The following is a 27,726-nucleotide window of genomic DNA, read 5'->3' as shown; positions in this document are numbered from 1 at the left end:
AATATATTTTTCATAGCTGATGCTGATACCGATTGTTTAGCAGAGCAACCGATGGCTGATAAACTTTTGAGGCCTATATTTTGGGCCAATTTAAAATATTTTCCCTAAAGATTATCATTTAAATTTACTACAAACTCACCACAAGTCATTTAAAAAAATATATATATATTATTATTATTATTATTATTTTTTTTTTTTTTTTTTTTTACCACAAACCTGTAAGAGAGCTGGGTTTTGTGCAGAAATCTCATACATCAGCGACATCAGCCTATTGCTAGAGATTTAAGGAGCATAGTCGGTATGCTAAAAAGTCTAAATATTGTTATATCAGTTAGCCAATATTTAGACTTCTATCTCCAACCAAATACCAAACAACCACTGGCTTATTTAGCTTTATCATTATAGCAACTTCTAAAACAGCATATTGTGTCTAGGAGTGAACATTTTATATTTTGTCTTCAAAATGTGGACATAGTGGCTTGTAAAGGCCTCATCCCGTCAGATCTCAGAAGCTAAGCAAGGCCGGGCCTGGTTAGTACTTGGACGGGAGACCACTGGGAAAATCAGGTGCCACAGTGGGGTGCCAGTGGGAATAACTGTCATTGTGTCCTTAGGCAAGACACTTCACCCACATTGCCTAGTATGAAGGAGGTGTGTGCATGAGTGATGGCGGTGGTCGGAGGGACCGATGGCGCCGATTGGCATGGCAGCCGCACTTCTGTCAGTCTGCCCCAGGGCAGCTGTGGCTACAATAGTAGCTTACCATCACCAGGTATAGAGTGAATGAATAATGCTAAATAATACTCTGTAAAGCATCTTTGTGACAAAAATGTCTGTGAAAAGCGTTATATAAATAAAGACTTTCTTATTAACTTAAAGCTGACTTGTTAAAAGTGTCAGGACTGATCAGAATTAGAAGGATTTGCCTCAACCAAACTGATGGTTAGATAGCAGGATCAGACCTGTACTGTACTCTAAAAGTGTTTTGGGGAGTAACTCAGGTGAATAGTTGCCATGGGTGATGTGATGACCAAAAGACCCAGTAGGCTAAATGCGAGATGACATATTCTTTTCTTGTAGTTTTCTTCTACAGTTTGCTCCAACATCATCGTCTAATCCAGCCTCTTTGACACTTGCAGGACAGATGCTCTCTCTCAGAAGCTGCCATTTTGGTGCACGCTGAGCACTTTCTACCTTCCTTTGGGACACGGTGGTGAGAAAATAGCCCATAACTGAGAGCGAGTCAAGGCAGGCCACAAGCCAGTGCCAGTGAAATTGAGACTTTATTGCCCCAGTAGGAGACAGAGGGGTGCAAATGACGACGATGCATGGGTCACTCAAGGATGGACAGGTGCTAAAAGAAATAAAATGACATATATTGGGTACTTATTACTGTCCTCGCTTTGGTAAAATGGTAACCACATTTTAAATTGGAAATGATCATGTCTCTTTAATAACTTGGTAATAAGTAGCTAACGTGAGGTCTGCCCTGTGTTCCCTCGTCCCCCAAATATAAATCCCCATATATAAATTGAATATATACTGGCCTGGCCCTATCCTGCAATAACAGATACAAGCTGGAGCCTTGCAACCAGATTTACTGAGGTACCAGGCCTGAGAAATTCTTGGGCTGTGTTTCGCCTTCTTGTCTTCATCTATTACACATTGTAACTGAAAATTGTAAAAATAAAAGTGATGAGGAGAAGTTTCTTTACAATATGCAATAGTGTAGTTTGTACTGACCATTCAAGTCTGACTATTGTGGTGTATAAGATGCTAAACGACAGATAAGGTTTATAGAACAGGCTGCAACATTGTAATTTGATTTTGTAATGCTTTATTAGATCAAATAATGGGTGATTTTTGTAACCCATTCGCTGTATCATTTGCCAACAGAGAGCAGGTAGGTGTGTTTACTGAAGGTAGGGCAGTGAATTTTGCGTGCACTTCCGCTTTAAAATAAGAGCTGAAGCGATGCTGAGCCCGGGCCATTGAGAGATCAGTCTCCGATCCAGACGCACCATCACTGGCTCAGCATTACACTCATGGTTTACCTTGATCAGCTTACCTGGGACTGTTTTCTTTACTTGATTCTTGTTTGTGTACGGAACTAGAGCAACAAGTAAAGCACGGCCGAATATCAGAAGCCTAACCCGTGAACGTGTAGACAGTTCCAGCTCAACTCCACTTGTTGATGTTGAGGCATTTCGTGCGTAATTTGGTTCAAACGAATGCTCTACGGAAAAAAGAAAGTTTAAAGTGGTTGTGTTTGGCTGGCAGGTGGTGATGTCTGATGAGTAGGCAGTTGTTTTTTCGGCTCGTATTACACGCTCACACGCGAGGCTGCCGCAGGTGGAGAGAGCCGTGAGCGCGCAAGAGGAGACGGAGGAAGCGGTATGGGTAGCCAGATGGACAAGTTGTCTCATTTAAGTTACGCTGAAGTTCCGACGGTGGACCCAAACGGCGTGGACACAGAGGACGGACCGCGCATTGGTGTTTCGTACATATTTTCCAACGATGACGACGAGCTGGAGGAAGGCAGCGCGGTGGACGGCTCGCACACGGACCCAAACCAGGAAGAGAAGCACTTCAACCCGGGGGACGAAGTGGAGTGCGCCGTGTACAACCGGGGTGAGTGCATCTACGAGAAGAGCACCAAATCCACCAGCCTGAACGTGTACTCCCCGGAGAACCTGCTAAATAAATGCAAAGCGGGAGACTTGGTGGAATTTGTAGCCACGGGGCAGTACCCGCACTGGGCCGTGTACGTGGGGGACTTTCAGGTGGTGCACTTACACAGAGCGGAGGTCAAAAACAGCTTTCTGACTGATGCGAGCCAAGGGAGACGGTGCAGGATTGTGAACGACTTTTATAAATTGAAACCTCTCGGAGCGGATATGGTGGTGCAAAACGCCATGGAGCAGGTGGGACTCAAGGACCGAGAATTGAGTTGGAGGAATTCTGAGTGTTTTGCGGCATGGTGCAGATTTGGAAAGAGGGAGTTTAAAATGGGAGGAGAGATACGCATAGGCAAACAACCATACAGGTTAAAAATATTTGTATCGGACAAGCGCTCGCACGTGTTGGAGTTTCAGAGTCTCGAGGACATGGTTATGGAGAAGCGCAGGAACGACCATCTGGGCAGGACAGCCGTGTTACAGGAGCTGGCGGGGCACCTGAGCAGCGTGGAGGAGGTGGAGAGGGAGCCCGCTAATGACAACCACTGACCCAGAGCCAAAAGAGCGCATTTACCACCTGCTTTTTAATCTGTAGCAAACTGCCATTGTCCAGAATGTTGTTTTCATATGAATGTCAGGTTATTGCCTTAAAGTACCATCATAGCAGTGGTTCTCAAGCTGCAAAAATAACCACCTATTTTGTTATCTATTTCCAAGTAGTTTATTACATTGTCAACACAACTAGATACAATACTGGCATTACTGCCCTCAAACTTAATAAGGATTTGACTCTACTAAATGAATGGTTAGATAGCAGGATCAGAAGTGTACTGGACTGAGGTGAATGGTTGCTATGGGTGATGTGATAACCATAATTTTCCTAGTTGTTTAGATTTCCAAGTAGTTTATTACACTCTAAAGAGGTCAGCGCAAACAGATACGTTTAAAAGTGGCATTGCTGCACCAAAACTTGGCATATTTTTATGAAGCTATTAAACTATTAAACCATTGCAAAACCAGAATGTAATCAAGGTACAGGAGTGGGCTTCACTTCAAAACTGGAACAGGAAATGAAACAGAAAATTGCTCTAAATCAAACAATGAACCTTAAGAAACCCTGACTGGTACCATTTGAGAACCAATGCTCTCATGTCAATGGCCTTACTCACATGGAAGCGGAGCGATAATTAAACCATTGAACTAATTACTCACCTCTTTTGGAGTTGTTTTTTCACTTACTAGGAGTCACTTACACACTGGCATAGCTCATAGAGTCTGGTGTTTTGATGCTTGTGAAATCGCCTCTTTATTCAAACAACACTGTTATAGCTGATCAATAAATGCAACCAAGACACTTTTGAAATGAGAAATCTGGGTACATTTGATGAAGAAGATTTAACTTGTGATATTTTGGTGTGGTATTGGCAACCCATGCTTTTATACTCTTCACATTACTTTCAGGTGTATTTGGATGTAGTGTAAATATCTTATTGGTACTGATATGGTCAAAACAACAACTAGTCAGCAGCTCAGCTCAGGGAAAGGCAATTGAAAACAGATGAATTAGCAGAAGGACCATTTGGATGACAAACCTTTTACACAAGCCCTCAATTACTCTTTCATAATAAACATGCAGCTCAGACCATCTGCCTGCATTCAACGGAAACAAAGGCTCAGACTGTGGTAAACAGTCTTTTATAAACATACATTATTGGCTATTTATTGGTGAACATACATTTAGATGCAGTTTGTTTTCCTCGAAGGCTGGAAAAATGAAACATATACTTAGCCTCGGTTCAATGTTATTATTGAACAAAACTAGTACTCAGCTGTGAAAATACAGTGGATATAAATACTTTTGACAAAGTGAAAGGTGCACAATATTTTGTCTGCCAGTTTCTTGATTCTATGGATATGTCCTGCTTCAAATGTTCCACAATATAACATTAAACAGATCTTCCTTACATTTATTCAATTATAGGTGGTTTTATTGCTCAAACATACCTAGAAAAACAGACATAAATTGGCATAAGATTGCCTCTCCGCACATCTGATCAGTAACTTGGCCTGGTTTAGTTTCCCTGATGATAAAAAAAAAAGTTTTATGCCATACTGTGAAACATTTCAGACAAAGCAATAACATCTCCATGGAGAAAATCATTTAACGGACCCTCCACCAGAAAAGCTCACAATTCACCTTTAATAATAGTAATTACTGATAATTTCTGTATTTACTTATCTTTCAATACATGAAAGATGAAACACTACATTTTGGGGCTCAGTATTTATTGTGTGTACAATTTCTTTGCAATACTGGAGATATTTGCCATTTTTATCTAATAAGTTCAAACTTGAGCTGTACAAAGTAGAATAAGTAACTTCTATGGCTTATTACTGGTTCCTTCAGCCAGGTAAAGGGTGCTGTTTAATCTGTAATATGCAGTTTTCATATAGAGAACATGCAATACAGGCCTATCAAAATTATTTGTACCCAGGGCCAGCATGCCTACATCCCTGCCTACAACAATTTTTATGTTGAAGTTCAGGCCTTTTGATACTGTCTATTTAAAAATCGGTTTATGATCGTCTGTTGCAATATTTGTTTGTAACAATATAGAGTGCCTCAAAATGTGTTATCATAATTCATGACAGGCCTATGAATTTCACTTTCTTGTTATATACCTCCAAAAGACAGTGACACTGATTCCATCTTGCAATAGTTAGAATACTGAAGTTAGAGGCTAGAATACTGTGTAAAGACTCAAACAATGGATGCTCTTGGTCAAGGATAAATGCGTCAGCCACAATATAAACAGTAAACAAAAACAACACATAGCTAATAAACTACATTTCTTTTCATTCCCAAGAACCAAAGATATTGCCATGTTCATAACATTGTCAGCATATCCACGTTATCTGTACCAAGACGTGTGCGACTTGTAGAAGTATCTTAGCTTGGACATTGCTTGTATGTAGACTGTATAAAGACCATAGATTGTTATTTATACAGTACATAGTCTGTTATCTAATGATATGACTGCAGCGAAGAAGTAGATTTATCTCATGGTGCAGTCTTGCTAATTAAAATCACTGTGTCTGCTTCCTATTAATAACAATGGACAATTGATTGGCATGGCAAAATTTTAATCAAATCTGAAGAGGCATATCCCTCCACATTGACATTCATTTGTCTTCAGGGTATCAGCTGCATTCACACTTTTTTTTTGTATGTCTTTTGTACGTTCTCCCTGGAATTAGATTTAAAGCCTTGTGTTGTTGTCCCTCCTCGACACAAGGCCAGTGTGAACAGCCCTCTCAGACAGACACACACTTCACTGATGTCGCTATATATAATGCTCTTTTTCACAGCTCCCAAAAATGTATCAGAAATATTCCCTATAACATTTTTCTGCAGGGAGTGGGCTTTAAAGGGCCCATATAATGTTATTTTCTGATCTATGTTCTAATGTTTCCTCATCACAAACATACCTGGAGTTGCATTTTGCTTCATTAACTCACTCATGTTTAACACACAAACCTTCCATACACCTTCACTAGAAGCATTTGGATAATTTCAGCCTTGAAGTTACCAATTTCTACTGAGCTAAAGGTAAAAGGTAGCTGTGAACTTGAAAACTACCACTGCATGACATCACAAAGTGGAACAGTGCTTTTAAGCTTTGGAGGTGTAGACAGATTAATAATAAAGGATGACTCAAACATGTGTGAAGGAAGCAAAGCACAACTCTAGGTGTGTTTTTGCATAAGTAACAACATTCTAACATGGCTTTAAGTTCAAAAGAGTAAATTTTTCATAATATAGGACACACTGGGGTAGTCGTTGGCACTTATGTACAAGCTGTGTCTCTAATTGTGATTATTCGAAATTTTGATTCAATTGCATTCTGTCTTTTAGTGCTTGTAGCTCTTCATTTACCCATGTGACATTTTTGTGTTTGGTTATTTCATCATTTCAATTTTAATGCAACACATGGATAATATGCTTGGTTACTGCCACCACGAATCTGCTCTGTGCAAACCTTATACCACTCATGTTGGTAAGTGGTATTGATACAGACAAACTGGATCTTACATAACTGCCACTAAATGTCATTTTCTACTGGCAGCCCTCACAAATTGGCACATGGTATCCTGCTATTGTGTATTTAAGTTTGTTGGTAACATACAATTTGATTTTGATGCATAATTTCATTGGGTATTTCATTTTTGCCAGCATTTCATTTTAAGATGTACAGAACATTTTCACCATTTCTACTGGTGCATGGCAATGTAATACCTTTGATTTTAAGAGCACTCAAATTAAAAGTAAAATTCATGCCTATCTGGAAACAATACTGTAAAGTAAAGCTGTATTCATTTAAGTGTTTTCTGTTTCTAGACTGGTTCGCTTTCCGGTGAGACCAACACAGCCGTAATAATAGAAGGCTGTCTGATTACACCTGCCATGTGGTCTGTGGCTACCTGTGCACACAATGGCTCTTTGTGCTGCAGTGATGCCCAGAAACTCCCCCAAAGCCCCAAGCACAACTCTAATAATGGGCATGAAGTCTCGGTATAGTAGAAATATATAGTGACTTTTTCACATGCTAGTTTTCAATCAAAATTAGCATGTGACTTTTCTGGTTGGGTCTCCATGAAGGGGTTAAATTAATCTACAAATTCAATCAATTAGTCAATAAAACTTTATTTATAGAGCCCTTTACATCATTCAAAGTACCCAGGGTGCTTCACATTAAAATCAACACAATATAAAAAACAATGAAAAACTATTAAATAAAACAAATTGTGTAAAGTATCACTGCATGACTGGGTGTGAATAGATGAGTTTTGAGCCTGGATTGTACATCGTGTAAAATTCTAATACCAATGCAATTTTAGACAAGTCTCTCCCTGTCTTCAGTAGACAGAATAACTGTAAATGTAAAATTACAGTGAAAAGCAGGAAGAAACATTCAGCAAATAGTCAAAGCATTCAATCACAATTTGTCAAAGTCAGATCCTTCCTTTTTTTGCTTACAGCTTTGAATGTGATTTTTTTTTATTATTACTTAATGATTTTATAACTGGTGTGCCCATGAAGTTAGCTGTCATAATGTTATGTCTGAATACTTAAAGGTGCGCTGTATAACTTTTGGTGGAAGGTCTGCCACCAGCTGGTCTCCATGGTTATTGCTTTACCTGGTATGTTCCACAATTTGACCTTAAGCATATGTATTTCCATGGTAACAGGCAAGTAATGCCATGAGGCCAATTAACAGGTCAGATCTGTGGAGATGTTACACTGCGTACAGTATGCATACATGTTTTTTGTGTAACTTATGAGCAATAAAAATGACTGTAGTTAAATTAAATGTAAGATATAAGTTTCATGCCATACTTTGGAACATTCAAAGCAAAGCAATAACGTTTCCATGTAGACAAGCAAGTGGCAACTCCTCCACCACAGAAGTTACACAGTGCACCTTTAATAATGCTTTTGGTCAAATTGTTTAGTACCAGTCTAAGCCTAATATGTCTGTCTGTTTAGGAAAAGCTTGTCTTTGCTTCTCAGTTTGTGTTTTGTTGTGGACGCTGCAGCAGTTGGCCTCTTGTTGCTGTTTGTGGTGCAGCTGAGAGACTTGAGATGCACGAGGGGCAGGTGCTTCATTGTCTGCTCATGTGGCTCTTCCCCACAGCAGCTCTGTTTGGCTACACGTCTGATTCTGCTCTGGCCATTTCTCTTGCTCTCTGGAGCCAAGATCACATTGATGGAGTTGTTCATTAGCGTAGCTGTGTTGTGATTGGTCGGCAGTTTTCTTCCTGTGGGCTGAACAGTTTAGACCTTGTTCGTAGTGTGGGAAGCAGTGAGTCACTTTGAAATGTAAAAGCCACATTACCATATTGTAACCTACCACTGTTAACGCACCATTAGGCTGCTAACTCAGAGGACACAGGGGCAGGGTGCTGGTGATTCAGAGGACACACCGAGCCAAGAGCCTCATTTTCTCTTGTTTATGTGGTTAAAAGGAATGAAAATTAATTTAATCAGAGATTAACTTTGCTCTTTATATAAATGCCACTGGATTTTTAATCTGTCTAATATTACAAGGACAACATCTGCTCTTTCCATGGTAATATTGGTGTGAGCTTTGCTTGACATTACTTCACTTGCTCCACCTTTTATATTTTAAAGGTGTTCTATGTAACTTATTTGGTGTAGGCTACACCTTCTGCTTGTCTAAATTGAAATGTTATTGCCTTGCTTGGAATCTTCCACAGTATCATACTGATGTTATTTTCTTTGCCTCTTACTGCAAATTGGGTCACCTCTCCACAGAACATACTACAACTTAGATAGATAAGTGTAATATTTTCATTCTTTGGAACAAGCAGGAGGTGTACCCTTCTCCAGAAAAGTTCCATAATCCACCTTTATTTTTGTCTTATCTGGACCAATGGATACATTGAAATAAATACTTTTAAAGTTAAAATTTGCATCACACAACTCTTACACAATACATGAAGCAATGAAACATATAAAATCTGTTTCTATGTCAGTATAGGTCTCCATCAGGCCCACTCTGTTTTTATGCATTATACTCCCTACATTCCTTCTGTACATAGTGTGCTGCACAGTTCTTTTCCACACTCCTCACACTTAATCTTCCTTTTACTTTTCAACCAAACAAAGTTGACAACAAAGACAACTAAAATGTGGGAGTGTGATGCTCCAAATTGATTTGCATTCTGTGTCTTCTGCTCGTCCCGCTACAATTTCCCTCATAAACAAGAAAATTACAGCAACTTTCATGAGGCTGCCAGAGTAATTACTTTTCAAAGTGCCATGTTCTTAAAAGCACACAATTTTAGCATGCAGCAATAGAAATTTTCAGATTAGTTATGAATGCACGTAGAGATTTTTAATGACTCCCATCTGCTTTGCTGTCATTTTCCAAAAGGGCTGCGCTGACTTTGCTCTCACATCAACCTTTTTGTATATGAATGAAAACCAAATAGTATCTGAAATGACTTAAACATACAACAAAGGGTTATCTGGCTGAATTTTGAGGATGCTTCTGCGGTGTTGTAACTCTATTCCACTTGTACAACAATCTTCACTTCTCTCTTCTTTGGACTGGAAAAAGACATGATGTAAATGCCACATAATCATGGGCTGTGTTGTATACAGAGTATATGAGTAGTATCATTTCAGAGTGGCCACTGTGCAGTGTCATAGAAGTTATGTGTGCCATAGACAGTGTGTGTGCCATAGACAGTGTGTGTGCCATAGACAGTGTGTGTGCCATAGACAGTGTGTGTGCCATAGACAGTGTGTATACCATAGACAGTGTGTGTGCCATAGACAGTGTGTGTGCCATAGACAGTGTGTGTGCCATAGACAGTGTGTATACCATAGACAGTGTGTGTGCCATAGACAGTGTGTGTGCCATAGACAGTGTGTGTGCCATAGACAGTGTGTGTGCCATAGACAGTGTGTGTGCCATAGACAGTGTGTGTGCAGTACAGAGTAATGTTCAGTCCTCGTGGCGGTGCTCTTGGTGACAGCCACTCTGAATGGCACATGCCATCTGTCTGAGAGGTGGGACTGAGGTGAGGCTCTGAGTTCACGTCACTGTCGTCCTGTCCAAATGGATCCATCGATCACTGTGGCTCTGTGTCATGAGGGGCTCAGGACCTGTCTGAGAGTGGAGGTAATCAAAGACACACATTTGCAGTATGAAGCTGGCTGTATTTGGGTTTGGCCTGTTCTCCGTTGAGACTGTGCCCCCAGTGACTTAATCAGCCTGAGCCTGAGTGGTGAGCGTGAGCTCCACTCTCACCTGTCTCTTCACACAGACCATTTGCTCACACAGATTGTCACTGTGCCCTGCTTCCAGCGCTAATGATGCTCTGGGAGGTGCAGGCGCTGTCACCAGCTCTGCTTTAGAGAGGCACAAGTGACTTGTCTGCAGAGCTGGACAGCTTCGCACTGGCTACAGTCAGGTCACATCCACATGATACAGTTATGTCTCTTTAAATCTCTGTTTTCTTATCACTATTGAGTCTAGGGACAAAATTAGACCAAATGAGCTCCAATCAGACTTCTGCCCAAACAGACAGATGCTGAGTATGTCATGTAGGCACAACAGCTGTGTGATGGCTGACCTTTACACTTTCTCTAATTAGGTAATGCTGTACTGGAAGTTTAATTTAGACTTTTTTCAGTTGTTAAACAACTATGGGTGAAATTAGAAAGGGCCCTCATTATTTCACACCAAACTGTTGCAGACACGACACAAACTGTTGGAGGTTAATGTCTCCAGAGGCGCAGACGCACAGCCCTTTAGATCCTCACCTTGAAATGCACTCACCCAGGGCTGCTGTGCACATAGGAGCTAGACTCCCTATGGAGAGTGTAGCTGTAGGTCAGAACTTAAATAAAGCCACAGAAAGAAGATATATGATTCATCCAGATTTGAAGCCTTAAGAGCACCAACCGTACTGACGAGAACATCCATATGCTTTCACTAACTACTAATTAGGCAAATATTCAAGCCTATCTTTTTCTATTAAATAAATAATTTCTGTAAATAAATCACCTTTAGTGGCCAGGTGCAGAAACAGCCCAACTGTCCACTGTTCATTGTATGAAATAATGGTATTATCTTGCAGAATCTGAATAATTACTTGAAAATAAAAGGTACACCATGTAACTTTTCTGGTGGATGATCAGACACTTTCTTGTCTCCTTGGGGATCTTATTGCTTTGCAGGGAATGTACAGCATTAAACTTGTCTATCTTGCATTTGCTAAAATACTTTGTTGTGTTTTATTTCCAAGAAAATGTAGTCTTACTGTGAGTACCTCTACAGATGCGACCTGTAAACTGAGTGTATATAATGTGGTACAGTTTTGAGTAAGTAAAGGTGGTTCTGTGAAATGAACAATCCTTAATTCACGCTGGTGTTTCTGCTCTACCTTACTCTCTGTGTATTGTGCTCACAGTTTGAGTAAAGCCCACGATAATAGGCTCAAACTCACGAGGTGCTATGTCATCACCCACTACCTACTGCGTGCGTCAAAGCTCTGCAAATCCAGTGCTCTGAGAAAGTTGATTACAATAACAACAAGAAAACAAGGATCACATCCACACTGATTAGCATGGATGTTTCAGCAGCAGGTAATCTAACAGAGTCATGCAGTGGTACAATTAAAATAATCTTCAATTACTTTAATGCTGATTTGAGTTTATATGTAGCCAACTGGGATAATAATAGGCATGGAGCTATTCACAGAATATGGGCAGATGGAATTACTCAATAAGTGGAAATGTTTATTGTTCTTTCAGTGTTTTTTTTTTTTCAGTGTTTTTTTTCCTTCCATTTTGGCAGCTAATGTAGTATGAAGAATTATCAAACATGGGCCTAGCTGTATAAAGAAAGATTTGAGGCACCGGTGTAACAGGAAACTGAAGCAAAGCATGCCAGAATGGTGAGTTCATTCTTTTTTACTTAAGACCAGGTTGTGTTAAAGTTAAAGTAAAGAACATCAGGCAACTGTCAGACATAAAGACCACTACTGCTAATAATAATACATTTTATTTATAATGTACTTTACACTTGAAGACAAATCTCAAACAGCTAGTAAGTAAGTAGGGAAGTAAGTAAATAAGGAAGGAAGCATGTACGTATAGGCCTGTCACGATAACAAATTTTGAAGCATGATATATTGCTACAGAGATACGGTACAATACTGAAACTACTTTATCCCATTTACACAAGAACAATATGGCAAGATAATCCCAGTAAGCCATTTTTAAATAGACAGTATCATTCAAAAGTCCTGAGCTGCAACAAATAAATAGCAGAATGAACCAATAATTAGCCATACTAGTTAGTTCTTCAACCCTCTGCAGCTCAAATCATAGTATATTACAACAAAAACACCCCAAATCTCATTACTTTTACAAAGAAAATTAACACATGATAAATATTGAGCCCCAAAATATATTGTTTTCATATTTGAACTATGCGTCAATAGTTCCATCCATCCATTTTCTTCCACTTATCCGTGGCTGGGTCATGGGGGCATACTTCTTCTAGTTCATCCGGGGGGACTCCAAGGGGTTCTGAGACCAGCCGAGAGACATAGTCCCTCCAGCGTGTCCTGGGTCTTCCCCAGGGCCTCCTTCCGGTGGGACATACCTGGAACACCTCCTAAGGGAGGCGCCCAGGAGGCATTCAGAACAGATTCCCGAGCCACCTCAGCTGGCTCCTCTTGGCGTGGAGGAGCAGTGGCTCTACTGATGAGATCCTGTGGTCCCCAAACCGGACCCCCTCCAGCCCCTGACTGTGCCTAGAAATTCTGTCCATAAATACAATGAACAGAACGGATGACAAAGGGCAGCCCTGGTGAAATCCAACAGGCACCGGGAACAGGTCTGACTGCCGGCAATGCGAACACAGCTCCTGCTCCGGTCATTTATGGGGAACGGACAGCCCTTAACAAAGGGCCCCGAACCCCATACTCCCAGGACACCATGGGGGCACGATCGAAGGCCTTCTCCAGATCCACAAAGCAGGTGTGGACTGGTTGAGCAAACTCCCATGAACCCTCAAGCACCCGATGGAGAGTATAAAGCTACTCTAGTGTTCCACGGCCAGGATGAAAACCACACTGCTCTTCCTGGATCCAAGGCTCAACTACTGGCCAGATTCTCCTCTCCAGTACCCTGGAATAGACCTTAACATGGAGGCTGAGGAGTGTGATTTCTCTGTAATTGTCAATATATTAATAATCATTACAGGCCTACATGTAAGGACGTAAGGAAGTTAGCATGTAAGTAAGGAAACAAGGAAGTAAGGTAGTACTGTAAGCAAGCAAGCAGAAGCATCTGACAGGGAGGTAAAAGGGATTGTTTACCGAAGGCCCAATTCAGAGAGGGACCCCTCTCAAATTCATTAATGTTCATTTTTCTTTGGACAACATGTTGCCCACAAAGATGATTTCCACCCCTGCTGCTATTATTGCAAAGGGTGTGTTTGTCAGTGTTCTAATTTGGTCCTGGTTTGAGCCCATGTCCTGATGCAGACTTGGTTTAGTTCTGTTCTAGTCCTGTTTTAGTCCTGTTTTACCCAGTGTAAAATATTGGATTTAATGTAAAGTATGTAAACAACATGAGCAAAATTACCCAGCTCTATTCACCGGTTTGCTGGTGGCTCAGCGCAGGCTCTAAAGTTTTGTTTGGACTAGAAACTGTCACTTTGTTTACATGTGGGTTTTGCAGAGTTGCAGAACATGTCTCACAAACACCTATCTGTCTGTGTTTGCCTCAGGGGAGCAGTCTGCACTATTTAAATGGAGAAGCAGAATAACAAACTATACCTCCACTAAGGTGCCATGTCAAGTCCTTGTAACAGTGAAAGAGTGTTAAACCAGGCAGAGGGAGTAAGATAAATTACACTATCTATGATAGACCTGTAGATTCCATTCTAGCATTACATTTGTCTATAAATGTGTTGTATTAGAAGGATTGGTGAGACCTGTTTTTGTGGCATATTAGTGTCTTTGAAATCCTTCCTGTCAGCAGTGATTTTAACTCTGGGAAAACTCAAGGTCAGTCTGATGGTTGCTTGGAGACCATCCTTTGTAGAACAAGGATTCTGTCCATTCAGGCAGAGATCAGTGGAGTGGGGATCAGCCAGTACAGTGTGTGTTAGATCTGAATTCACAACACAAACAGATATGAGAATATACAAAAATGATTCAGTCCACAATAAGAGTTCCTAATAGAAAAAAGAAATGTATGTTTACATTTAGGCAATACTGTCAAAAATCCTGATATCTTCTTGCTTTGTTCTGAAGACAATATGACTATCCGTTGAAATTTAATGTCCTTGTTTTTTGAATCTCAGATGTACAGTATGGAATTTTCTCAATGTGGCTTGTCAATTGTAATAGAGTAAAATCATACTCTGGAACATTCTCCACAAGACAGATGAGTTTTATGCCATACTGTGCAACATTACAACATTTCCATGGAAATAAGCAAGAAGCGGCTCTCCTCCAGTTCAAACAGTGAGGAACAGTCCATTTGTGGAAATGGAAGAGTAAAGACGCTCAGTATAACAATCCATGTTTTTAATTTTTTAAGTGCAATAAACAATCCAAAATGAAATAAAGAAATAAAAAAAGACATGCTATAATCTGAGCATATTTTCTGACTAAACAGTTACATATGGCATAAAGTTTCCTGAATCTGTTTTCCTCATCTTACCTTTTGACTATGGGTCGCATGGAGCAGTAAAGGCTCAGTGTCCATGGCATTGTGCGTTCAGTGACGTGCTGCAATGCTCTCTAGCACAAATGTAATTACAGGCTGACAGTGGCAGGGGCCCCAACAAAGGGCCAATAATCAGTGGTTAGAGTTGTGGCATGCAGCTTGTGACCAGGACAGAGGCAGCAGTGCTGAAAAGTAATTAAAGTCACCCACAGAGAGGAGCCATGCAAAGAGCACACTTCTGCCTGATGTTATGCCTTCTCCTCCTCCTCCCACCTCCATCTCTTCCTGCTCTTCTCCTTTCTCTCCATCCTCTCTTATTGTTTCTTGTCAGTTTACTCTGTTGTGCACACGCCCTTTACTATTGTTCTCTTCACTGTACCTTCCTCTAAAGGCCTTTATTTTGTCCATCATTCCTTAAGTGTGTCGTCTGTCTCTGAACCACTTTCACCTGTTGGGGAGTTGAAAAAGAAGTCCAACACATAATTTAATAAAGAAAATACAGCCAAAAAATAAGTCTAAGATACAGTCTAAGCTCATATGTTTCATCACATTTTATTATTATTACTTGTTGGATGGTTGGTTTATTATCTTTAGCAATAGGATTTAAAAAAAAAAGTGGTCAAGTTCAAGGTCTGAGTTTGAGAATTTGTAACAGAACCATGATTACATTTTAGTTTTGTTACTTAAGTGAAACCACAGATACCAGTTAAAAAAATCTACTCAAAGTAAAAGTATTAGTTAGTATTAGTATTACAAATACTTGTTTACTTTAAGAGGTAGGTAGGTAAGGTAGGTAGTTGGTATTTCACACAGATTCTCAGATCTAATAATTTTGACAAAGATTTGTGCTGAATTTTGCTCAACATAAATGGAATTAATAGTTTTTTTCCCCCTAACTCTTTTCCTTTGTGTATTTTTTTTAGCTCAAATTATGATCGTGTTAGAAATATCCCCCTCGGCCTTCTCAGCAGGTCTCGAACAATAAAAATACTTTTACTTTTCAGTACAGTTAAAAAAAAGTGAAGTAGAAAGTACAGATACCTGTTCTCAAATCTAATGAAGTAAAAGTATCCATTTTAAAATCTATTTAGGTAAAGTACAGATATAGATACTATTTCTGCTTTGTTATGTTCCACCACTGTTTGAAGCCAAGTATGGGCACTGTAATGTCTAAAGGTGTTTCCGTCTTTATTGGCATGCTGTGGAAAGATGGAGCTTATCTTCAGCTAAGTCTATGTGCTATGTAAAGTATTGAAAGATTAGCCTGCTCACAGTCCTGTGCTTATAGAGGTGAGAGGGAGAGAGGAGGTAGAGAGAGGAGGAAGTCACTAGTCACTCTATCCTCTTAAAGTCTCATGTGTTTGGTTCAGTTTGACATGGCCTGCTGTCACTGCTATTGTAATCAAGGGTTAATGCAAGTCTTAAAAACAAGACATTCAATTTATGGATCATATGTAGATTCTGATTTGGACAACATGTAAAGCCAGCTCTTATCAGACTTCCAAAGCTAAAGCTTATCTCTCAAAGTAACTGCAACTTGTTTATTTTGGTGCCCCGAGTGAGGAATAAACATTGTGTTTCAGTTTCATGCAGCTAAAATCTGGAACAATCTTCCAGGAGAAGTGAGACAGCCCCCTGTAATGTTTAAATCCAGACTCAAAACTGTTCTGTTTAGCTGTACATATGACTAAAAGGTTTTTATTCTGCACTCTTGTTTTTAAATGTACATTTTATGATGTTTATTGTTTTTATTTGTTTGTATTGTCATTTTTAATGCCTTTCCTATTCTGTAAAGCACTTTGTGAATGAATTGTGCTATATAAATAAATTTTCCTTGCCTTGCCAGTATGAACCATCAAAATTGGTGAACTGGTGAATCTAGAATGACTCATGTAAATGTGTCTTAATATATAACACTGTGATTAACAGGCCACTGCCCCAGTGTGCACAGGTCAAAGCCATAATGACAAATAGGCCACCAACTGACAAAATGACAAGTCAACACAGGAAGTCCTTATAACCATATCATCCAAGAGAATTTTTACAGTATTGACTGTTGTGGCTAAAAGCTGCTTTTAAAAGAAGGTCAGGAGCTTGAAATTCTCAGAAGACTGTAACTTTCACAGCTCAGTATGTGCATGATTCAAATGACTTCCTTTAACCTGTAACAGATTCAGAAAACAAGTCCATAAAACCATGCTTTTATCTGATCATTCTTCTGTGGGGTATTTGACTATGTTTCAGAGGGTGTCCACTAATCATTCAATCATGACTAAAAGCATCGTTTTAGAGGGATTTACCTCTTTGGTTTCCAACTGAGATCAGATAACCACCTGGATCACACAAGGCCGTTTTGTTTTACCCACTGAGATGCAAAGCTACAGTGGGATAATGTACCTCAGCATCTTCCGCTTTGAACTTTTGCTTCTTGGAATTATTTGCAAATTTATAAATAATTTTTGTTTTAGTGAATTATTTGAGGAAAAGGTTGAATTCCATTCTTTCCATTACCTGCTGCATATACATTCTACATACAGTCCTGCAACAGTGATATCTTTGGTTAATGTGTGCGTTTAACCACAGTGAAAAGCACAGATTGGATAACACAGCCCATTTCCTGTGTCAGAGGTGCACTCACAGGTAAATGGACCATCTATATTCTCTGCAGGTGACATGGGCCCTGTGGTGGGCTCTTATGGCTCCCTCCTTCAGTGTGGAGTCTCTTACACAAACATGACATTTTATCTGCCTGGTTACCACTGGCCTTTATGTGAGCCAACAGTGTATGGCGTTACTGTGCAGTGGAGAGGTTTAAGAACAGTCTGTTTACATGGTTTGTTCTGGGGGGATCAAATAGAAGACAAATGTTGTGTGTTTTCATCTTTGTCTCTTTAAGGGTCCATAGCAAAAGAAGCATACATTATATATTATTAACCTTAAGCCTGACATTGGCAAAGGGTACATAAAGTTTACTTTGTCTATTAGGCTACTTACTTATGTCATGTGGTAAAGACACATTGGGTGTAATGTATACAGTCAATGCTGTTTCCAAAAATCAATACATTTCTTAAGTTACTAAAAAAGGGAAGGATCTGGCTGCAGACTTCCACGGCAATGAGCCATCCCGCAGGCCTCAACTAGGAGGACCCTCTGACTTACCTCCTTCCACAGGTCTCTAAAAGTAAACAAAAGACTGTCATGTCAAAAAAAGGTCCACTCTGGCCACAGTTTTCAGCATTACAAAAGATAACATTGTTTTACACCGAAGACAAGGCCTAAGCATAACTATTACAGACTCATGCCTAATCTTAACCAAACACATTCACACACTCATGCTGCAACACAAAGGGAGTTCACTTCAAACTAGAAATGAAATCTAATGGTGATAAAAAATGTCTTTGAAGTCCTTTGCTCTAAACAATTTTAAATTAGATTTATCATCTTCAGTGACCTTTTATAGACCAGAAACTAAGGCAACAACTGTTAGAAAGTGTAGGCTAATTAAGCTATTTCTTATGTAAACTAATGTAAAATGTTGAGGGACTTGTCTGGAGATGCATCCTGGTGGAGGTGCGGGACGGGTCCTCTTGTTGGAGGTCTGAGGCCAGACGCATTTGAAAAATAAATAAATAAATAAAAAAAAAAAAAAAAAAAAAAAATCTAAATGTCAAACACTGCCATCTAGTGGAGACATGTTTAACCGTTAATTTATTTGATTAAAACAAACGTGTCATAAACTTATGTTGAAAAGTTCCCCTGAAACTGTATTCACTAATACAGTGACTGCTTTTTAGAACATACCCAGTTGGAAGTTTGTGGTGGTTTATTCTGATTATCATTTGGAGTTTATAAAACCTTAAATATTCCCACATACCGTCTAATAAACCGTGAGTCACAATAAAGCAGTTTTCTTTTTCATCTGAACAAGAGTTTTTGGGTTTAACGCCGAATCTCCAGGTCCTCATCACTGACACTTGTTCCTCGTGTCTGTGCTGGAGAGTCTGTTGACCCAGAAATCACTCAGATGTATTTGCCTCCTGTAGTGGTGAATAACAATGTTAAAACTAGAGTGCAAACTTAAAATTTACTTTCATTTACTAGTTTTGATGGTGAATGACATCGTCTTGCTGCATCAGAAAATAGGAGACAATGGCTGGCCCAGGCATCTGTGGTATACATGGATCACTATTGATATTTTACTAAAGCCATAATCGATTTTTTCTTAAAGAAACGATTTTTGATTCGATTTTTTTCTCCCCTCTCCACTAAAAATGCTCTGCAAACTACACAACATAGTAAAAATGTAAAAGATTGTATTCAGTGTCATACTTAAGCCACTGGGGAAATCTTGGGGAAAAACGCTTGACATGATTTGGCATCAGTGATTTGCATTGTCTTTCCAAGCGGAGAAAATAAAAATCGATTTTCTTCCAAACAAATCGATATGAACTTCAGATTCGATTAATTGATTTAAGCTTTACTGTCTAGCTTGCCAAACTCTTGTCGTCGGCATATTTACCACGATAACTGGTGAAAACATTACGTGACAAATGAGGTTTTAAACTAAAGGTTTAATGAACCATATTTTGTTTTGTTTTACCTGTTAGCTGCAATACTTATATTGTCCACGGGAGTGCAGCAGAGATCACGTACAGTGCGTTCACTTGGATAAATCCTTGGTATGCCCCGTGTTTGTGAACACAGATCAGAATACCAGCCACTTTACAAAGCATTTGCACTTCTGCGAACCACCGTGAGACCTCCGAGGGCATCTGTTTTCCAAAATAAATCTGGTCACAGTTGTTTAAATGTTGAGAGAGTTTCCATTGCACCAGGACATTGTTTGGATGTCAGTGATTTCGGGGAAGTAATAACAGGTGCTTTTGTGCAATACATCGTCGTCCTCATTTCAAACAATGTAGGCTTAATTACAGAGTTATTAATAGAGCATTTACAGACCTGCTCAAAGATGTGCGCTGAGAGAGTGGGGGGTCTTGTTTAGTTTACAATTTATGGGTAAACAAATATTTTTTATTTGTGGGAGATTTCATTAGTAAGTAGAAAGGGCAGCTGAGTGAGTTAAGGGTAACATTCCATTAATTTACACAAAGACAGATTGAGAAAAATCTTTTCTTCACAATACAAATTTCCATCACAAACTGATATTTTTAAATATATTTTGATCCTATTTCTTTCATATGATGTTGAATAGTTTATGAAAACACTACAACTCAAACAAGGTCACTGTAAATCAGGGAAGTATCTGACAATAAGGGTGTTAAAACAGGGGAATGTACGTCATGAGGAAGTCCACCTCTTCCCCTGAATACATTATAATGGTTAGGTAAGCTGCATGATGGCATATTAGGGGGTTTACACGTAGGGTGAAACATCTCTCTGACAGGTCCTGTTAGTACATACAGTGTGTAGGATTACTCCAAATGCAGCTCAATCAAAATCCAACACAACATGGCCTACTTTTAGGGACTCTTGGTTGGGCAATGAGTGACATGACAGGGTCTCAGGAGGACAGACAGACACCAGGCTCCCTTGCTGATATATTTTCTTCTCTGTATAATACTGCTTCAGTAATTACAGGCTTCCAAAATGAGTATGTTAAGTATTATGAAATAAATATTTTGTGTATAGACAACTGGCAAACTGATCTGGTGGCTTTATTTATTATTACTTAAAAGTGCACTGCATAACTGGTGGGGATGTTATTGCTTTGTGTAGGATCTTCCACAGAATGGCATTAATGTATCTTTTTATAAAACACACAATCTTACTGTGAGTGGGGTCACACTCCACAGATCTGATCTGTCACTTGCTCCGGTAATGTCCATCAGAAAAGCAACATATTGCACCTTTAATGCTCTAACAATAGATTGATATCTCTACCAAATTATATGATCTAGAAGGCTAAAATACATTGTTGAAATAGGAACTGTAAATGCCATATTGTACATTATGGATTTACTTATTGCACAATACTAAGCTTGTGTTTATAAAGGACAGATATTATCTTTGGTCTTCATTAAGTCTAGTAACATTAATCTTATAAAGCCATTTGAATCCTGCCCTAATTCATATACGCACACAGTGAAGCAGGTATGTACTTCACTTACACTGGGATTACGCAAGCCCCGTCCAGTCATGCCTGTGGTAGTCATAACATGGGGAGGGTGGAGACACGCCAAGCTCTTATAGGTCCAACTATGATTCACCAGCTAACGTGGCATGTGATAAAAAAACAAGAGGTATTTTTCTTTAAACTGCGTCCAGCTTTTGATTACTTGACCTATAGAGATGTTTCCAGGAAAGACCTTGCACCTCTTTTGACATTTGAGTGAGGGGGTAAATGGCACACTGCAGAAAGGTCATTGTTAAGTGCAAAGATGGTGAGAGGATTCCTTAGGGATTTGAAGCAATGTAAGAAATATCATGGAAAATTGAAAAACTTGAATGCCCCATGGATGATATTTCTCTTTAAAGGTACTGTACATTGTGTAACTTTTTTGGAGGAAAGCCTGCCACCTACCTGGCTTATGTCATGTTATTGCTTTGCCAGGAATGTCCCATAATATGGTATAATAGTTACACAGTGCACCTTTAAAAACATTTAAGGCATGCTTTTAGTGGTAATGTCCAGGTGTGGTGAAAAAAAAGGATTAAACAAAGTCAAGTGATTATGAAAATGTGTTTTTTATTCAACAGCATCACACATAAACATATGTACATATTTACAGTCTATACAATGAATATACATACAGTATCTTGTGTAACCTGTAGGACCACGAGTCTCTAGGTTGTGTCACTAATAGATTATGTCACAGTGCAATAAGAAGTCTGTGCACCCGTGTCAGTTCAATACACCACAGAGATGCATGTCTAACTATAAAGTACATCTAATGAGACTACTTCAACTACAAATATATTTTCACAAGTAGGTTCCTGTCTGACACCAAATGTAGACAAAAGCGAAGTGTTACGTATCTCATAGAAGCCATTTATGTGAGAAATTAAATAAGCGTTTCTCAGATGTGCTAGACTTGACAGTACCAAAACAAAACTGAAGCCTGTGAAGCCGAACGTCACTGAAACGCAACTTCCCCGAGATCATAGCACATCATTGTCATGGCGCTCTTGACTACGCCCCGAAGAATTAACAGCAATAAAAAGTATTATAAAGTCTATTGTAAAAGTCCCATTTGGAGGTGAAACGGTCACAACAGATTCTTCCAGCCGAGGTCAGACCACAGCTCAAGTGTTGACTCACAAGAAACATCAAATAGGACCAGATTCAGAGTTTATACAACACAGTGATACAGGCCCCACACTCAGCGCTGTTCACACAACCCAGCACAACAGAAAAGAACAGAGCTGCTCCAATCTGCTTCATGTGGACATTAACTATCTACTGACACAATGACTCACTGTAGGATATTAGTTCCATTTAGCAGGGAATTTGGTTTACATTTGCCAAATACAGACTTAAATAGACAAAAGTTATATTTAGAGTTGTTTCTAAATGCATTTACACACATGAAACATTGACATGACATTGAGGCCTGTCATCCTGCTGTGATTGCTGCGTGTGGCAGTTTCTCTATCAGAGTCTTGCGCTCTGAGCCTCTGTGTGAGTGTGAGGTTGTAATGCCCTGCTCTGGCTCTGGTCAAACTGCCACACTCAGAGTAACACATCAGTCTGTGCGAACAGTTCCTCTGTCACAGACACACTGTGAGTCAGACTGTGGAGCCTGCAGCTCAGCAACCCACTGTCACCAGTCTGCTCCTGTCATCTGCTCCTGTCTGCCCCTGTCATCTGCTCCTGTCTGCTTCTGTCTGCCCCTGTCATCTGCCCCTTGGTGTGTCCCTGGTCAAGATCTAAAGTCATTGAGACACTTTTAGCACCAAAATATATTATAAAAATATACAATTAGAAACACAATGAAAATCATTGTGAAAATGCCCTTAGAAAGTAACATAAAGACAAATACAGTACAGTGGATATTTCCGAAACGCTTGAGGTTGTATTTACAGACACCAGTCACAGACAGGGATCTGAAAAGTGCCAATGTAAAAAAACAACAATAGATCCCTGTGAATGAGTCTTTTGGTCCCTCAGTCTGATATGAGTTCATCAACAGAACAGATCCTCATCTCTCTCCACATTAAACGATGGCACTGTCTGCTCCGCTGAAATCACTTCCTGTTCCGTCTGCAGTACTTCCTGTAGTGATGGTGGCTGGTGGAACCATGGGTGGGCGAGCAGCTCTGTTGCAGTCAGTCTCTCAGATGGCTCTCTCCTCAGCAGACTCTGCAGGAGACACTTAGCTTTGGGGGACAGGCCCTCGGGCACACAGCACTGGCCCCGGCGGATTTTACAGAAGAGTGTGGCAGGGTCTGGGTCATGGAAGGGGTAGCGGCCCACCAACATGGTGTACAGCATCACCCCCAGGCTCCACATGTCCGCCATTTTACCAGAGTACGGAGCAGAGCCGCTCAGAATCTCTGGACTGACATAAGCTGGGCAGCCATGTGTGTCTGACATGGAGTCATTCCTTGGATTTTCCAAAACACGGCAGTCCTCGAGGCTTTCAAGTCTCACCTGAGTCCTGTAAAAACAACAGCATTCAATTTAATTTGTGTTGTGTTAAAATTTAAGACACTTATCAAAGTACTCATAAAGAAATGTGTGGCAAACAACACACTGTTGGTACAGTTCAAGTAATGATGACATAATGTGAAACATGTCCGTGCAATTTGAATGTCATCATGGAAAAACAAACTTCCTCTGTTTAGCCCTGAGCCACACGTTGTTCAGTGGACTAAATCACTCTCACCAAACTCCAGTGAACTCCAAGTAGCCCAGAGTTTGAGACACAGAGCTGCATAAGCAAGTTTCCAGTATAAACACACATACAGTACAAACACAGGACCCCCCACAGCCCCTCCTCTCCCCTTCTCTCTGCTCACACACACCACTATATTTAGACATGTTAATCACCAGGAGCGCATTTAGATCTATGAGAATGTGGAGGACGGCACACAACTTTATCTTTTCTGCATTTGGACTATGGGAAATTTAGCTGGAAATACAGCTATTGCATAAGAGGATATTTTCTACACACTGGCTCAATGTATCAGACAAATAAACTGCCATAAAATGGTTGATCTTGTACAAAATAAGCAGCAGGCTGAATCATTAATCTATTTTGAGACATCATGCAGTTGTTAGACATAAATGACACCAGAGTTGTTATAACAGAAGAAGCATAATATTTGAACACACAGATAGTGGCGCTGATAAGTGCGATAGCGACCGAAATGGAAGAAGAGAAATCAAGTTGGAGGGTGGAGAGAGTGACTCATCCTGGTGTTGAGAGTACATATCTTCTCTCACTCCTCTCCAGCCCGGGCTATCTGCACCTGGGCTCCACACTCGCGGCGCCAGCCATCCCATAATTACCCTCAAATGGCTGTTGCCACATCGGTGACGCACGGGAAGGCTGGCCCGGCAGCAGTGAAGCAGCATGCCTCACACAGCTAGTCACCTTCCCTAAACTGGCTCTCCAAGTGCTGCCAATGGGGACTCATCTCTGTCAATGTGATGTGTCTTTATCGCATGATCTGACCAGAGATGTGTTGCCCTGACACAGACATTGCATCACATTATAATTGAAGGTATGAAAAGAAAAGATACTATGACAGAATATGAGGTCAGAAACAACAACACAAAATGCCTTATGAGTCCATTTTAGAGAAGGAATTGACACAACTTTAAACTCTATAATCCAAGTTATTATTATTATTATTATTATTATTATTATTATTATTATTATTATTATTATTATTATTATTATTATTAAGCCTAAGTGAGAGAGTTACATGACATCATCAATATAGGAGGACAACCTCTTTCAAGTTAGAATAAGATTTTGAGGTAATGCCAAAAAAACCTACGCATGGAAAAACCTCATCATGACTGTGAATGTGCAATGCGGACGTAGAAGCGCTCATATATGGACAGGCACAAGCTTGCATTACACATACACTGTGACTCATTGCTGTTGATGTGGGATAGCTATCACTGAGGACACAAGCAACTTCAACTTTTCTCACTGGCTGTCTGCCTCCATTCATCCAGCAGCGTGACCCTGCTCATCCAGAGGTCACGGCTGGGGAATGTTACAGCCGAGGGGAAAAAATGCATTAGGAAAAGGGACGCGGGGGGGGGGGGGGGTGTCTTACAGGAAGAGAGTGTGACGCAAGGGCAAAGAGACGACAAATAGTTTAGCAAGCGCCGTTTTGTGAGTCCTCGCCACCACACAGCTCTCTTGTGTCTATGTGGGAGGAACTTCAAAGTGCATATGAATAGACTCCTGTTACTAACTATTGTAATGCATATTTATGATGTCACATATGAATAAGTAATAATGACTAATGCAGACATTCAGAAGTTATAGACAACAGAAGGGGCTGATTGTCTCATTCAGCAGCCTCGTCTCGCAGCTCTGCCAACAGAACACCCACTGCACGCTCGCAAAAACCCAAGCCACAGACAGTGAGAAATACAGACAGACAGACAGACACAAAGACAGACAGAGAGGCACAGAGCTCCATGAGAGCCTCCTACATCCAAACCTGCACTACATGTCCCACAGTATCAGCTGTTGCTTTTGCATTCACTGACTCTGAAAGAATATTACAAATGTGGTGCCACTGTATCTGCTCACACTTGATCCCCATTTATACAAGATACTAAATGAACAGCTTCTTCTCATCATTTAAATACAGAAAGCAATACCAAATACCACTAACCAAAACCATATCTAATCTTGATCAGTCACAAAATATGGTTCAAACAGGTCCCAGAGTTAGTCTTTGAGTATTTTGCTTGATTGCATAACACTGCATCATAGAAGATATTGGAAGACATGCATGTTGTTAATAAATGGTACTGCATGTGTCTGCTTAATTCTAAAAAGTGAAGGAAATCTTTGTCCCTCACCTTTTCTCATCTGCAAAGACAAACTTGCGGAGCTTGAGGTCCCCCAGAACTATGCCGTTCTGATGACAGTGAGCCACAGCTAGCGCCACCTGCTGGAAGAGTCTGCAGGCTTGCTCTTCGTCCAGCCTGCGGCAGCTCTTCACCAGAGTGTGCATGTCCCCAAAGTCTCTGTCCAGGAACACATAGGCTTTCCTCTCGCCCAGGACAATGTCCCTGATACCAGCCACATTTCTGTGAGGTGGCAGGATCCCGTAGGCACGGATCTTCTCCTGGTACACCACCATGTCATACACCTGAGGAGAGAAAGACTGTGTCAGTGATGTCAGAAAACAAAATGTTTTTGATGATGGATCAATACAGGGTTTGGCAAGAGTGCATCAATGGATTTCTAGAGTGTCAGAGAGCATTGCACTGGACCAGTGTAGCCAACTGTACATTTCATTATGTACTACTGAACGGTATGTTTCATCCACTTCCAAGGATGAAATAAGCAGTTATTGCTAAGTTATTTTAGCATGAACATTTACTATTTACCAATATGTATTTTCATCCTATATATGCTGTTTTAAATTTACAGTTATACCACTGACGTCACATAGGACACCTTGAGGACCTTACATGGACCGCGCAGTGCCCGGATCACTGCATAAGTGATGCACTTACTGTGCCTTTAAGGGACCATGACGTATTGCACTTTAGTGTATACAAATAAAGTTGATTGTCCCATAAGCCCACTTGATTTGTTAATAGCAGTGCGATGTGGTTACTGATAAAAATAACCCAATAGTGAAGTAACACTGCTGCGTAGAGTGTGACACATTTGGTGAAGAAAATGCCTCGCAGTGATGATACACGGCAGACGGGCTGTTGAGCAACAGCGCTGTCTCGAAACACCACTCATTCAGAGAAATTGCACAATGACGATGGATTGCGCATACCTTGCACAGCAGCTCCTCTCCCGTGTCCGTGTTTATGGCGTTGTGGGTGCTCTCCCGCTCCGATAGAGGTAGAAGCAAAAAAGGTCCTATCCTGGACGGTCCCTGGTGCGGGTTGGGGGTCCTGGGGCTCGGGGTTGTTGGTGAGGTGGGGGAAGATCCATAAATAAGACTATGCGCGTCCCCGGCTTCAGTGCTCAGTCTGGGGGATTTGGCTGGAGGCTGATCGTCCGAGTCCAGCCGTTTGTGGGCTGCGGGTCTCCCATAACGGAGGCACGTCACCGGACTGCTGCTCCACTGCAAGTTCATCCTGATGGAGCGGTGTGCCATGACAACACGTCGTGCGTAAAGACTTAGAAACACTTCACAGCTGGGGACTCCATTCCTTTATCTTGTTAAATTCCACAAGGTACCCGCCACTCAGAAGTGACTTAGTAGTTACGGAGAGCTGACAGAGAGGAGAGAGAAGCAGAGACAGAAAGAGAGAGAGAGCCCCACACTCCCGGAGCGCCAGAGAGTGAGTGACTGATGTTTCAGCTTTCTCTCCGCCCTAAGCAGCCCAGTCCACTCCTCCTCCCGGTGACACAAGCGTTGAGCAATCCTCAAACAGCTCTGACTCCACTCCGCTGCTGTGCTCTGATGAAACTATTACCTCTCTGCCGCGCGCTTATTTGTGTGTCTTGTTTGTGGCGATGTTGTAACCGATCCGGCGTTTCGTGCAATGAATGGGAGATTTTGTGCTGATAGTGAAGCGGAATGAAGAAATCAGCGCGCGGCTTATCACGAGCGTCTCATCAAAAGCACGCGTTAGAAAAT

At 40.7% G+C, this 27,726-nt stretch overlaps 2 protein-coding genes across 2 annotated transcripts; one reads left to right on the top strand and one right to left on the bottom strand.

The window, feature by feature from the left end:
* The first annotated feature begins 1,970 nt into the window (after positions 1–1,970).
* On the top strand, positions 1,971–3,887 carry lratd2a (LRAT domain containing 2a). Its single transcript, XM_020932835.2, has one exon. The coding sequence runs from the start codon at positions 2,397–2,399 to the stop codon at positions 3,225–3,227; it is 831 nt and encodes a 276-aa protein (XP_020788494.1). The 5' UTR covers positions 1,971–2,396; the 3' UTR covers positions 3,228–3,887.
* A 17,760-nt stretch (positions 3,888–21,647) lies between these two features.
* Positions 21,648–27,526, bottom strand: trib1 (tribbles pseudokinase 1). Its single transcript, XM_020932719.2, has 3 exons — positions 26,914–27,526; positions 25,976–26,268; positions 21,648–23,579 (listed from the first exon to the last, which is right to left on the bottom strand). Exons 1-3 carry the CDS (start codon positions 27,238–27,240, stop codon positions 23,105–23,107), a joined length of 1,095 nt encoding a protein of 364 aa, XP_020788378.1. The 5' UTR covers positions 27,241–27,526; the 3' UTR covers positions 21,648–23,104.
* Between the last annotated feature and the right edge of the window lie 200 nt (positions 27,527–27,726).

The sequence above is a fragment of the Boleophthalmus pectinirostris genome, unplaced genomic scaffold (assembly GCF_026225935.1).
Source record: "Boleophthalmus pectinirostris isolate CB_2022bp ecotype Guang Dong unplaced genomic scaffold, ASM2622593v1 HiC_scaffold_21, whole genome shotgun sequence".
NCBI lineage: Eukaryota > Metazoa > Chordata > Actinopteri > Gobiiformes > Gobiidae > Boleophthalmus > Boleophthalmus pectinirostris.
Note: the sequence above shows the minus strand (reverse complement) of the source record. Positions and strands in the feature narration are given on the sequence as shown.

Bases quoted from the DNA above. Each gene is read 5' to 3' on its own strand.
- lratd2a (XM_020932835.2), top strand. From the start codon at position 2,397: ATGGGTAGCCAGATGGACAAGTTGTCTCATTTAAGTTACGCTGAAGTT.
- trib1 (XM_020932719.2), bottom strand. From the start codon at position 27,240: ATGGCACACCGCTCCATCAGGATGAACTTGCAGTGGAGCAGCAGTCCG. The intron at 26,269-26,913 runs GTATGCGCAATC...TTCTCTCCTCAG, and splicing joins GAGAGGAGCTGCTGTGCAAG to GTGTATGACATGGTGGTGTA. The intron at 23,580-25,975 runs GTGAGGGACAAA...TTGTTTTTACAG, and splicing joins GTCTTTGCAGATGAGAAAAG to GACTCAGGTGAGACTTGAAA.